Source organism: Aegilops tauschii, chromosome 2 (assembly GCF_002575655.3).
Source record: "Aegilops tauschii subsp. strangulata cultivar AL8/78 chromosome 2, Aet v6.0, whole genome shotgun sequence".
In the NCBI taxonomy this organism is placed as follows: Eukaryota; Viridiplantae; Streptophyta; class Magnoliopsida; order Poales; family Poaceae; genus Aegilops; species Aegilops tauschii.
In genome coordinates, this window is record NC_053036.3 from 178,187,995 (window position 1) to 178,201,008 (window position 13,014).

General features: G+C 55.4%; 1 protein-coding gene across 2 annotated transcripts; it reads right to left on the bottom strand.

The window, feature by feature from the left end:
- Positions 1-273: 273 nt before the first annotated feature.
- On the bottom strand, positions 274-8,072 carry LOC109780530 (laccase-4). 2 transcript variants are annotated; one of them, XM_073508300.1, is made up of 5 exons: positions 7,901-8,072; positions 7,283-7,808; positions 6,723-7,183; positions 842-1,335; positions 274-736 (listed from the first exon to the last, which is right to left on the bottom strand). In XM_073508300.1, the coding sequence occupies exons 1-5, from the start codon at positions 8,003-8,005 to the stop codon at positions 553-555; spliced, it is 1,770 nt and encodes a 589-aa protein (XP_073364401.1). In that variant the 5' UTR covers positions 8,006-8,072; the 3' UTR covers positions 274-552. The 2 variants fall into 2 exon arrangements, with proteins under 2 accessions (XP_073364401.1, XP_020194704.1); XM_020339115.3 differs by having other exon boundaries at positions 822-1,335.
- Between the last annotated feature and the right edge of the window lie 4,942 nt (positions 8,073-13,014).

Here is a 13,014-nt window from a genome sequence, read left to right on the forward strand (position 1 = left end):
GCAGATTGTCCTATAACCGGCGCTAAGGGCTCCGAATAGGATTTTGGGTCCTAGGCTGAAGGGGGCCACAGGAAAAGAAAGAGGTTAAAACTGGAACAAAACAACACACAAGGGTACCATACTTTCAAGTGATAATGTCACTTAGATGTGACATAACAATGTCTCGTCTAGATGAGCCTTAGATAAACCCAATTTATTTTTACTCGGGGTAAGTCTAATGAATCATGCTGCTTGTACCACTGAAGTTATAGTTTTACTGAAACTAAAGAACACTTATTTGACAAGTCTTTTGCCTTGTTTAAAAAAAAGAACACTTATTGCTAATAACAAATGGAGTGATTTAAAAAAATGGAGTTTAAGTCAACGTGAAAATACTAACAAAACAGTTTAAGGATTTGGACCTTCAGTTGACATCATTGTTTATTCGAGAAGAGTCAAAACATTGTCGCTACAAACGATACAAAAATATTTAAAAGATACAAGAAAATTACAAGACCAGCGCACTGATTAAATACATAAAAATCTTCTGAAGGAGAAATCAGTTGCAAGTTATCACACCGATAAATGAGGAAAAAAAATCAACAACTTAATTTGATCCTCTCCGACTAGCATTTCGGAAGATCGGATGGCGGGGGGAGCAGCTTCTGGTTCGGTAGGCTCCCGTCTAGCACTAGCCATGCCATTCGTAGTCCCCAAGTTGTGTGCACCTCCAAATGGCAATGCATGAACCATACAACTGCGGATACATGCATATCACACGTATGAGCACAGGCTAAACATCCAGTTGCATGAATATAGAGAGTATATGCAACTCTGCTTACCTGGGTTGTCAGCAAGGAACCGTATGGCAACCCATCCACCAGCCGGCACATTCACGGTGTTCCGCTCGACGGGGTCGACGAGGTTAAACCTCATTGGGTCATTCACAGGGTCGTAGTTGCCAAACCTTTGCCCGACAACGAAGAAGTTGAAGCCGTGCAGGTGCAGAGGGTGGCTCTCGATGCCAAGGATGCTCGTGTCCTGCATCACCAACTCCACCGTCGCGTTGAATGGCAGCACGAGCAGCTTGGTCCCGGTGGCCACATTCGTGTTGTTCGGCGATACCCCAGTGTAGTTGAATTGTGAGAGGGGCATGACCGGAAAGTTTGACCCGTAGACACCTCGAGACTTGCCTGTGAAGTGCGACTGAAGGAGCGCCGTCGAAGGAAGCACCAGGGAGATGTTGTTGATGGCCGCCGCAAGCTGTGTGGTGTTGGTAGGCCCCTGGCACGTCGCATTCACGGGGCAAGGGCGTGTGCCCAACCCAACCGTGAAGAAGAACCGCTTGTCCACTGACTGTGGCACGGTGTCACCACGGCAGTGCAAGGCACCACCGCGTGACTGCTAGTTGGCTGTGCCAAGCGTGAGTGCGTGCGTGAGCCAGCTGTAAGTGTATGTGTGGCCGGTGCGTGAGCCAGCTGGGTCCAGGGGTACTTAACCCCCGCGTGAGCGTTGTATTGGACAGGCTGTTATTTGAGTAAACTAAATATCTCTCCCAGTTTTTCTCTCGCTCACCCCCTTCCTCACGCCATCCTCATCCCCTTTCTCTCATCTGCCTACTCTGGTCTCCTCGATCCAGATCAGGGCGTGACATTTGGTAATCAGAGCCGCCGAATCCTACCGAAAAATTTTCTCCGCTGCCTCCACAAACCTCTTGGCCTTGATCTGTAACATCCACCGCCGCGGGTGTGATCTGCTCCGGCAAGTCGCCCAAAATCCTCGGCGGGGTTGGATCGGCTCAGAGCGGAGCAACGGCGCCGTCCAAACCATCGGTTCAGACGCGACAGCTGCTGTCTGCCATGGACGACAACACCAGCACGCTCAAGGCGCTCATGGAGACCGTTCTCTCGCGCCTCGACGAGCAGAAGGCCGACAACGAAAAGCGACTCGAGGTGCAGGCCGCCTTCAACGCGCAGGTCGCGCAAGATCTGCGGGCGCTGTCCAAGCAGGTGGATCTCACCCAGGCCGACGTCGACGAGACTCGCAAGGCGCTCGAGAGGTCGCCGTCGCCGTGCGGATCGGGACCGGGCGCCGTCCTCAACCCGTCACCACCTCCACCCCCGCCGCCTCCTCTGCGCCCTCCACCCGTGCACCAACAACAACAGGGACCACCACCGTCCCCACGCCTCGCAGATCAGCGGCCGCCTCTGCTTCAGGCGCCGCTCCAGCAGCAGAATGAGCCACAACTCCACCAACACCACGACAACTACATCAAGCCGCCCAAGCACGATTTTCCGCGCTTCGACGGCACGGCGCCATAACTCTGGTTGGATCGCTGCCGCGCCTACTTCGACCTCTACCGCGTGCCGCCGTCAAGCTGGGTGACCACGGCGACGCTGTACATCGAGGGCCAGGCCGCGCACTGGCTGCAGGCATTTCGTCAAACACATGCTGGCTTGGGCTGGGAGGCGTTCTGCGCAGCGATCATCGAGGAATTCGGCGCCGACGAGTTCGAACTGGAGATGCACAAGCTTCTCCAACTCCGGCAGAGCGGCACCGTCAACGAATACCGCCAGGAGTTCGACAACCACATGTACCACCTCCTGGCGCTCGACCCATCGCTCTCCACCAAGTTTTTCATCACGCAGTTCTTGTTGGGCCTCAAGGACGAACTGCGCGCGGCCGTGCGTCTCCAAGCCCCCACCAGCATCACGCGCGCGTCGATCCTTGCCCACATCCAAGAGGAGGAGCTGAACACGCCACGAGCGCGGCCGCGACCACAACCCCAAGGCCGCCCACCTCCAGCGCCACCAGCGGGCCCGGGCGCCGCGCCACGCCAACAGCCTGACGACTATACGCGCGAGCGTCAACTCAAGGAATTTCGCCGCGCCAACGGGCTCTGCTTCAAGTGCGGCGATCGATACAGCCGCGAGCACCGCTGCAATCCGCAGGCGCAGCTGCTCACGATTCAGGTCGGCGCATATGGCGAGGTGCTCACTGATGACGTCGTGCACGCGCTCGACTTGCTCGACGCTCCAGAGCCTGCCGTCCCTCCTCCGGAGTGCTGCACCATCTCTGCGCACGCGCTGGACGGCTCAGAGGCGCCCAACACCATTCGTCTCCGCGCACTGGTGGGCAACCAGGTGATGCTGCTACTGCTAGACTCCGGAAGCACGCACAGCTTCGTCAACAAATCCTTCGTCGAGCGTGTCGGTGCAGAGACACAAGAAATCGCTACCCTGGACGTGCGTGTGGCGAACGGCGATCGCCTCACCTGCTCTCGCCAAGTCCCTGAGCTCAAGTGGTGGATGCAGGGCCACACCTTCTCGACGCCGATGTACGAGCTCGACACCGGCGCCTACGACGGCATACTTGGCATGGATTGGTTGGAGAAAAACAGTCCGATGACATGTCACTGGCAAGAGAAGTTCATCTCATTCCTCCACGACGGCGAGTTGGTCACCCTGCAAGGTGTTCGACCCAAGACGACACCAACGCTCGCGGCCGTTCAGCCGGCCGAGCTCTGCAAACTGATCGCTGGCAATGATATCTGGGCTATGCCATGGTGGAAATGCAACCTCCCAGACCAAAGTCGCGCATTCCATCACAGACGCCGATCAGCGATTTATTGGAGGAGTTTGCTGATGTCTTCGCCACACCAACCGGTCTGCCTCCTCATAGGCAGTACGATCACGTAGTCACTTTGGAAGAAGGAGCTCAACCTACAAACACACGACCGTACCGTTACTCGCCACTCCAGAAAGACGAAATCGAGCGTCAAGTGAAAGAAATGCTCGATGCCGGCGTGATCACACACTCGGTCAGCCCATATGCTGCTCCGGTGCTGCTAGTGAAGAAAAAGGACGGGACATGGCGGTTCTGTGTCGATTAGAGACGCCTCAACGACATCACAGTGAAACAAGTTTCCGTTGCCAATCGTGGACGAGCTCCTCGATGAACTAGCCGGCGCTGCTTTCTTCTCCAAGCTCGATCTGCGGGCAGGCTATCACCAAATCCGCATGCGTGAAGAGGACGAACACAACACTGCATTCAAAACACACCACGGGCATTTTCAGTTCCGCGTGATGCCGTTCGGCCTGACAAATGCGCCTGCAACTTTTCAATGCTTAATGAACGCGATCTTTGCCAAGTATACACGTAAGTTTGTCATCATTTTTCTTGACGACATTCTAGTTTTCAGTGAGACCTGGGAAGAGCACTTGGAGCATCTTCGCCTCGTCCTGAGCCTGCTCCGCGAGCACCAGTTATACGCCAAGGTGTCGAAGTGTTCATTCGCACAAGATCACATCGATTACCTCGGCCACGTCATCTCCAAGCAGGGCGTGGCGATGGACTCTAAGAAGACAGAAGCCATCGCTCAGTGGCCTACTCCGACCAATGCCACCGAGCTGCGCGCGTTCTTGGGGCTCACAGGCTACTACCGTAAGTTTGTGCCGCACAATGGGATCATCGCTAAGCCCCTCACACTGCAGCTCACCAAGAAAGGATTCGAGTGGCCCGAATCCGCGCAGCGCGCCTTCGACACGCTCAAGCAGGCGATGGTGACCACGCCGGTGCTCGCCCTCCCAGACTTCGACAAGCCGTTCTCGATCGAGACGGACGCATGCGACACTGGCATTCGCGCCGTGCTGGTGCAAGAAGGCCACCCGGTCGCCTACTACAGCAAAGCGCTGGGAGTGAAGAACCAGAAACTCTCAACGTACGAGAAGGAGTTTCTGGTGGTGATGATGGTGGTGGACAAATGGCGCTCCTACCTGCAGCGCGGGCCGTTCACCATCCTCACCGACCACAAGAGCTTGTGCACGCTGGGCGATCAACAACTGGTGACTGACGTCCAGCGCCGCGCAATGTCGAAGCTTGTCGGGATGCAGTTCAAGTTTCAGTACAAGCGCGGCATCGACAATGGAGCTGCGGACGCGATCTCCCGCGTGGGCAGCCACTTCAGCGCCAATGCTCTGTCCCTGTGTCAGCCCGCGTGGATCCAGGAGGTGGCCAATTCCTATGCCACTGATCCGGACGCGCAAGAACGGCTGCAATAGCTTGCACTGCACAGCCCAGATGATGACAAGTACGAGCTGTACCGGGGCCTCATTCGGCGTCAGGGCCGGCTGTGGATTGGCGCAAACACCGCTCTGCGCACTAAGCTCATCAGCGCGATGCACGACAGCACCGTGGGCGGCCACTCCGGAGCAACGGCCACCTACCACCGAGTCAAGAAAGTTTTCGAGTGGAAGGGACTGAAACAAGATGTCGACGAATTCGTGCGCCAGTGCCAGGTTTGCCAGCAAGCCAAGCATGAACTTCGCAAGCCCGCGGGCAAACTGGCACCTTTGCCGATCCCCTCCGCACCTTGGCAAGAGCTGACCATGGACTTCGTCGAAGGACTACCCAAGTCCGAAGGTTACGATACAATCATGGTGGTTGTTGACCGCTTCACCAAGTTCGCTCACTTCGTGCCCTTGCGGCACCCGTTCACGGCGACACAGGTGGCGCGCGTGTTCTGGGACAACGTCGTCAAGCTCCACGGCATCCCCAAATCCATCGTCAGCGACCGCGACAAGATCTTCACCAGTGCGCTGTGGCGCGAACTGCTCGCCGGTGCAGGCACCAAACTCCTCTACTCCACAGCGTACCACCCCCAGACGGATGGCCAAAGTGAGCGTGTCAATCAGTGCATGGAGATGTACTTGCGCTGTGCCGTTCACGACACTCCCAAGCAATGGCGCCGTTGGCTTTCCGCTGCTGAATTCTGGTACAATTCCTCCTTTCACTCCTCGCTGGGTTGCTCTCCCTTCAAAGCGCTGTACGCGGTCGAAGCCAACGAGGGGAGCATGGCCACCTGGCCGGCATCCCAACCAGCCTTGCCGGACGGGGAGCAGTGGGACTGGTCCTTGCATCAGGAAAACCCGCGCGCACATCTGGCACGCGCGCAAGTCAAGCACAAGAAGTTCGCGGACCTGAATCGAACAGAACGGGCGTTTCAGGTCGGGGAGCAAGTTCTTCTAAAACTGCAACCATATGTACAGAAGTCTGTGGTGAGCCGACCCTGCCCGTAGTTGGCGTTCAAGTTCTTTGGCCCTTTCTCCGTCATCGCCAGAATTGGACCTGCAGCATACAAACTGGAGCTCCCTGCCGACAGTAAAATCCACCCTGTGTTTCACGTCTCGCAGTTGAAGCCTTTCACCCCCAACTACAGTCCGGTGTTCTCTGAACTTCTGGTCACCACTGATCTGTCCACTAAGGAGACCATACCAGTGGAGATACTGGACCGTAGAATGATGAAGGGCAACGCACCCGTGGTTCAATTGCAAGTGGCCTGGGACACAGTTCCTCCGACGATCACCTGGGAGGATTACGACGTGCTTCGCCGGCGTTACCCGCAAGCAAGCATCTGGGAAGACGACGCAACGGAGGAAGAAGTACGTTCTCAAGGAAGGGAGAATGTCACCACGGCAGTGCAAGGCACCACCGCGTGACTGCTAGTTGGCTGTGCCAAGCGTGAGTGCGTGTGTGAGCCAGCTGTAAGTGTGTGTGTGGCCGGTGCGTGAGCCAGCTAGGTCGAGGGGTACTTAACCCCCGCGTGAGCGTTGTATTGGACAGGTTGTTATTTGAGTAAACTAAATATCTCTCCCAGTTTCTCTCTCGCTCACTCCCTTCCTCACGCCATCCTCATCCCCTTTCTCTCATCTTCCTACTCTGGTCTCCTCGATCCAGATCGGGGCGTGACACACGGCCGCCGGGTACTGCGGTGTGGCGAGGCTCCGGAGCTTGGAGGTGAAGTTGGTGACCAGGCCCGTGTCGTTGAACCTCGGCAGAGTCGGCTTGAAGAGTGGCAGGTCCTTGTCGAAGCTTGACTCGGAGGCGGAGTGGGGGTTGTGGTACTCGAGGATGCCGGCGACGGTGGTGTTGTCGAACGTGCCAGGCCTGATGACGGAGTATGGCGCGGCGGACATGTAGAAGTTAGCCTTGGGATAGAACGGCTTGGCTGTGAGGAGCACGTTGGTGGTCTGGCCCGGAGAGATTATCAGGGTCTTGACAGTGAACGGCTTGACATAAACAGCGTCGACCTCGACGATGGTGAGCGTGTGGTTGGCGACGGAGAAGAAGAGCTCGTCGTTGAGAGCAGCGTTGATGAGGCGCAGCAGGTATATTTTTCCTGGTTCCACCTTCAGTTTGAACGTGTCTGCAATGCATCATGGATACACGGTGAGAATACTGGTTACCAGGTTTACAAACCTTTGACGATTAAGATGCATGGAAGCATAGAGTGAGCGCAATGTACCTTTGGCGCAGCAGTTGTATAGCGGCCCAGGGAGGCCATTGATGGTGAAAGCGTCTGAGATGTTTGGGGCGCCGCCCGTCCTGAGCGCCTGGCTTACCAGTGCCTCCGTGTCCGCCCTCCACCACTCGCCGAAGAGAACTGGAATTTCCTTGTGGGGCGCAACGAAGGGGTAAGGCACGCCGAGCTTGGGGAGGATGACGATGGCGCCATATACTGTGGCGCGTAGCCAGGAGATGTGTGCGTGCCACCAGAGCGTGCCGCGCTGGCCGGTGACGGTGAAGTTGTAGACGTAGCTCTGGCCTGTCTGAATCGGGCACTGCGTCACGTACGCCGGCCCGTCGGCCCAGCCGCTCCGCAGCTGCCGGATGCCATGCCAGTGCAGCGTCATGTTATGCGCGACGTGGTTGGTGACGCGGACGAGCACGCGGTCGCCCTCCCGCGCCACCAGCGTCGGGCCGGGGTACTCCCCGTTCACCGTCACGATGCTCTTGCTGGCGCACAGCCTCGTCACGTTCGCCGTTTGCACCTGCAGAGATCGGAAGACGATCGAGCACCATCCATGTGAGAAAATGCATGTAGAACATAGATGAGTGCGGGCGTGCGTGCATATATACGTACATTGAAATCGTAGTGCCTAGTGATGCTTTGTGCCTGGATGATGAGCAGCATCAGAGTCGCCATGAGGAGATAGCAAGGAGCTGGAAGACGGGAGGAAATCGCCATGGCTAGATTGTCGATCTTGATGAGCTCTTGAGGAGCAGATGTATGGCCAGGTGAGGATGGAATGATTTTGTTCGAACAAGTACTTGAGTTTATATATACATGTAGGAAGCTGCGAGCGTGTACCACCAGCTACGTACCACCGTCCCATTTCTTTGAGGTATTCTACGTGGTCAATTTTCGTTAGGTGATTCGGTGGATGAGCGATCAAGCCAGGCAGGAGCTTGAGCTAGCTGGAGTTCTATAGCTTTGGAGTGGAGCCAAAGCCAGTGCATTCCAATACCATCGACCACCTCTGGTTCAATTCAAGGTATTCTGGATTAGCTCCTGGAGAAAAGGCAGAACATCAGTCAATGTTAGGTTCTGCGGCTTAATCATCGAAACATCACTTGCATGGTACAGCAAGATTGGCTAGCTCCTGGAGAAAGGCACAACACAATGGAAAATTAGTTCAGCCGGTCACTGTCGCCAAATCAACCAGCATAGCTCCGAAACAGGTCCCACAGAATCGCTAAAGGTAACTTCAGTTCGTAGCACTATCTTTCCTTCACCTACTACAGTCCAATACGAATACAGTATCAGTATCCTATGTGCATGTACCAACGTTTGCATGATCACTTCACAATTCGACAAGGTCGTTGGCATCTCTCTCTATCTTTGACGTGTGTTCTCGACTTCTTTCCTTGTACAATTCCCAATGGAGAGAAGGATGGCTCACCCAACCCGATCAACGTTTTTCAGTTCGTACATTTTCATACATTAGTGAGCGTGCACGTGCGTATCTTGTGAAAACAATCAACATTCATCCTAGTAAAAACAAATATCAATAAAATAAACAAAATATATTGATGTACCAACATAAGAGAGGCAATAGAGATGTTTAAAATGTTGCAATACAAAAAAGTTTACTTGGACTAAAAATCTAGTGAATAGGCTAACCCTGGTATTCGAGTTTTTTCCATCAAATAGGTAATGCTGGGAACCGATTCTTTTGTAACTACACACACGGAAAATTGGCAAAGAACGCTGATTTTTTTCCCAGTGTAGTCCATCATTCATCGTAATCAACTCCATGTTATAAGAAAAAATAAATCTAAAAGGCTGGAAACATACACCAATGCATCCATCCACAAAATAAGCTATGATTCATGACACCAACCAGTGATTAAAAAAAGAATTATTATGACGACATCCAGTCTAATAGGAGATTATATTTTGTCGACAAAGAATGGGAGATTATATGGGTTGCAAAATCCACAACATCTTCGCATAAGGCATTTTAAATGTTTAAATACCATAGTTATTAGAGCAATGAGAATAAAGCTTTGTGCGGTCGCGGGTGTGAAGAGATTAGCGGTTTTAACATCGCGAGAACAAAATTTTCGACTTTTGATGGTCCCTTGTAGCACACACTCTGTTCCCTTCTTAAACAGATGAGGCAAACCTTTTACCTCCATTTCAAATAAATAAATAAAGCTAGGAATATTGAAAAATGTAAGACAGTAGCACTCTATCTCTTCGCTAGGCCATGATTCCGTCTCCTCCTTCAGCCCTGGAGCCGTCTCGCTGGTGGTTTCCCGGTTGACCTGCGCATCCTCGTGGATATTGAGATTTTTGGCATCCCCCGGCACGGCTGGGATGTCTCCTCTGCCTTCTAGTTGCTCTCGCCGTTCTGCATAGTTGAGCGCCTCACGCCCGAGACCGCGGATGGGAGTGACATGTCTGTCTCCAGGATCTAGGTATGGACCACCAACCCCGACGGCATCCCCCGCTCCCGTGAGCTCCTCCTCGCAGAACCCTACGAGTTCGCCGGCGCCGATCCAGACCGCGTCGACCGGTTTGCCTTCGCCAAACTGCGTTTTCCAGTGTCGATTCATGTCTGGCGTTCTACGGATTTCCGCCTCCCATGCCCCCTCCACCGCCCCCTCCCGCGGGTGACTCCGATGGTGCTCAAGACAGCGCCCCCCTCCCCCCCGCCTCCGGCGGCTTGGCCTCGTCGCCGCAGTTTCCCAAGGTCGCCAGGCCGGCGCGACCCCGTTCTTCCCCTCGGCAACAGCCATGGTGGCCGGCAGCGACGCACCGCCCCGCCCTGCCATGGCTGGGATGGCATCCTCGGGCCATGCCCGGCCGTTGGATCTATGCCACGTCGCCCACCTGCCCGCGCGCGGCTTTCCAGCTCGCAGGTGGACCCCGCTGCTGCTCTGCTGCTTTTCACACAGCGGGCGTCATCCCCTGCAGCTACGCTCCAAATCGTGCCGCGGACCAGTCCCGCGGTGATTTAAACCGCGCCTTCGAGCACGCCCTCCCCGCGGCGCAACACCCACCCTTTGGCCAGCCCACGTGCTGGGTCCGCCCTACGCCGTTGCAACTGACGTGGGTGGCCTCGGATCCCCCGGCTGGCCAACCAGAAGCGCCTGCCGCTGAACCCGCTGCATCTGTCCAGGCAGAGACGATCGGGTCTCCCACCGCTTTTACGGAGCCCGAGGCTACCCCTCCCCCAAGCCAGGATCCCCCTTGTCCTGTCGCGCAGCTTTCCCAAGGCCGGTCGCCTGATCCTGTTATCGGCCCCTCCCCTAGCCCCAGCTCAAATCCCATGGAGACCGCTCCCAGCTAACCGCTGCTGGAGGGCCCGGCCCCCAATCCCGATGTGGCTGTGCCCGCCCAATCGCTGCCAGGGGGCCTGCAGCTGAAGTAACCACCACCTCCCCGCCACGTGCCGACGACCAGCTGCAACCCATGCAATTCCCATGCACGTCCAATGGCAATGTTGCATGCGCTATCCCACCCCAGGCTCTCCAATTCATTTCTGCGCCCAGGCAGCAAACAGAGCCCCTCCTGGAAACGTTGGCGCCCGACGTAAACGCGGTGCAATCCCACCAAACTTCACCCCCCGTCGCAGTGGGCGCATTGCCATGAACGGCCACGGCTTTGACTCTGAAACCAAGGCGAAGCGTGTTCTTCTTCGTCGGCTCGGTTTGCTCGGCGAGGAGGAGCCTCTCTCCGTGGATGCCCTAGCACGCTACTCCAAGCTATTTGAGCGGCAGCTTGCCATCGACGTCATGCTGGCCTTTGCCGATTTTTTTGGCTGGAAACTACTGCAAGATCTGCTGACTAACCTCCCTTCTGGCCGAGCCGTGGCTACGTCGGCCTGACTGTGATATGCTTCCAGTCCACCTCGCCCCCATCCTTTCTATGGATCTGTACAACAAAACTGTTTTTTGGAATGTGCGAGGTCTGAACAGTAGGGCCAAGCGCACCGCTGCCCGCATTATAATAAACTCGGCTTCCCCCTACATCGTCTGCTTCCAGGAGACTATGATCTCCGTGGTCACCCCGCCCCTGGTCCTTGAGACTCTTGGGCCTCTATTCCGTGACTTCTTTTGGCTGGCTGGCGACGGAACGCGCGGGGGCATCCTGCTTGCTTGGCGGGGCGACGTCGTCTCCCTGGCCAACCCCACCATTGGGTTATACCACGTTTCGGCTACGGTCTCCCCTACCTCGGGTGGTCAACACTGGTGGATTACGGGAGTGTACGGCCCCCAAAGTGATCACGACAAGCTCTCCTTCCTGTTGAAACTCCAAGACCTCCGGCAATCCATTGCCGGCCCATGGCTCGTCGGCGGAGACTTCAATATGATCACCTCCTCGGTTGACAAGAACAAAAACCGTGTTTGCCATCGTTCCATGAACCATTTCAGGCACTTCATTGCCGACCACGCCCGCCGTGACATCTACTTACACGGACGGCGCTACACCTGGTCTAACGAGCAAGACTCCCCAACCCTCGTGCACATCGACTGTGTGCTCTGCACCTCCGACTGGGCTTCCCTCAACCCGCATCATATCCTTCACTGTCTGTCATCCGTGGCTTCCGACCACTGCCCCCTTGTGGTGAACCGGGCGGTCGAAGCGCCTGGGACTGGAGCGCCGGTTCAGCCGCGTGCGATGGACCCGCCACATTTGAATAATACCCCGCCTCAGCATGTTCCGATGCCTCCGGGTCATCATTCTAACCCATTGGATAATATGATTGCCGCGGCAACACGACTGGCGGCTCTACTAGTTGAAGGCGAGTCCCCAACGGCGATAGAGACACGGAGGGCCAGAGAGCTTCTTCAAACAGCTGTGGCTCAACAGGCGGCTTATTCTTACAGCCGCGAGAGGATACACTCAACCCCCCGTCCAAGCCGGAGTTATAGCAGGCACATTGACTCACCAGCAGTTTCAAGCAGTGAACAGTGCCGTAACCAGCCTCGTGGGCATGACCCGGCGCGTGATGGTGCCAATGCTCAGACTTTGGTAGATCAAGGGCAGAGCGCGTCGGGAGGCCGAGCTGGCGGCTTAGCAAGCGGCTCATCAGTATTCTCTGGTTTATCCGTCAGCATCGGTGGAGGCAGGCGTAACCTCTAGGACCTTGGGTGTGCCCTGTTTAGTGCCGGCTCTATGTAATGAGCATTTTCCCAAGGATTTCAAGGGTCCTCGCAAGGTGCCTAATTACACGGAAGCACAATTGGTGGCGGCTCTTCATGCTATTCCGGATTGGACGGTCCCATATTTGGCTTATATGACCAGGGCGAGTTACCTGAGGATGAAACTTTGGCCAGGCAGATAACCCGGCGGTCTAAGTCAATGACTATCGTCAATGGAGAGTTACATCATCGTAGTGTCACAGGGGTGTTTCAATGTTGTGTTTCTCCTGAGGGAGGTTGTGAGATCTTACGAGAGATTCATGAAGGAGATTGTGGTCATCATGCCGGCTCTATGTCTCTCGTAGCCAAGGCTTTCCGTCATGGATTTTATTGGCTGACGGCTCATGCTAATGCAGAGGATTTGGTCAGTAAATGTGATGGTTGTTAGAAATTCTCACGACGAGCTTGCCGGCTCAAGAATTGAGGATGATTCCAATTGCTTGGCCATTCACAGTCTAGGGGCTTGATATGGTTGGACCTTTCAAAAGGTCCAAGGATAAAAGGACCCACCTTTTGGTGGCGGTTGACAAATTTACAAAGTGG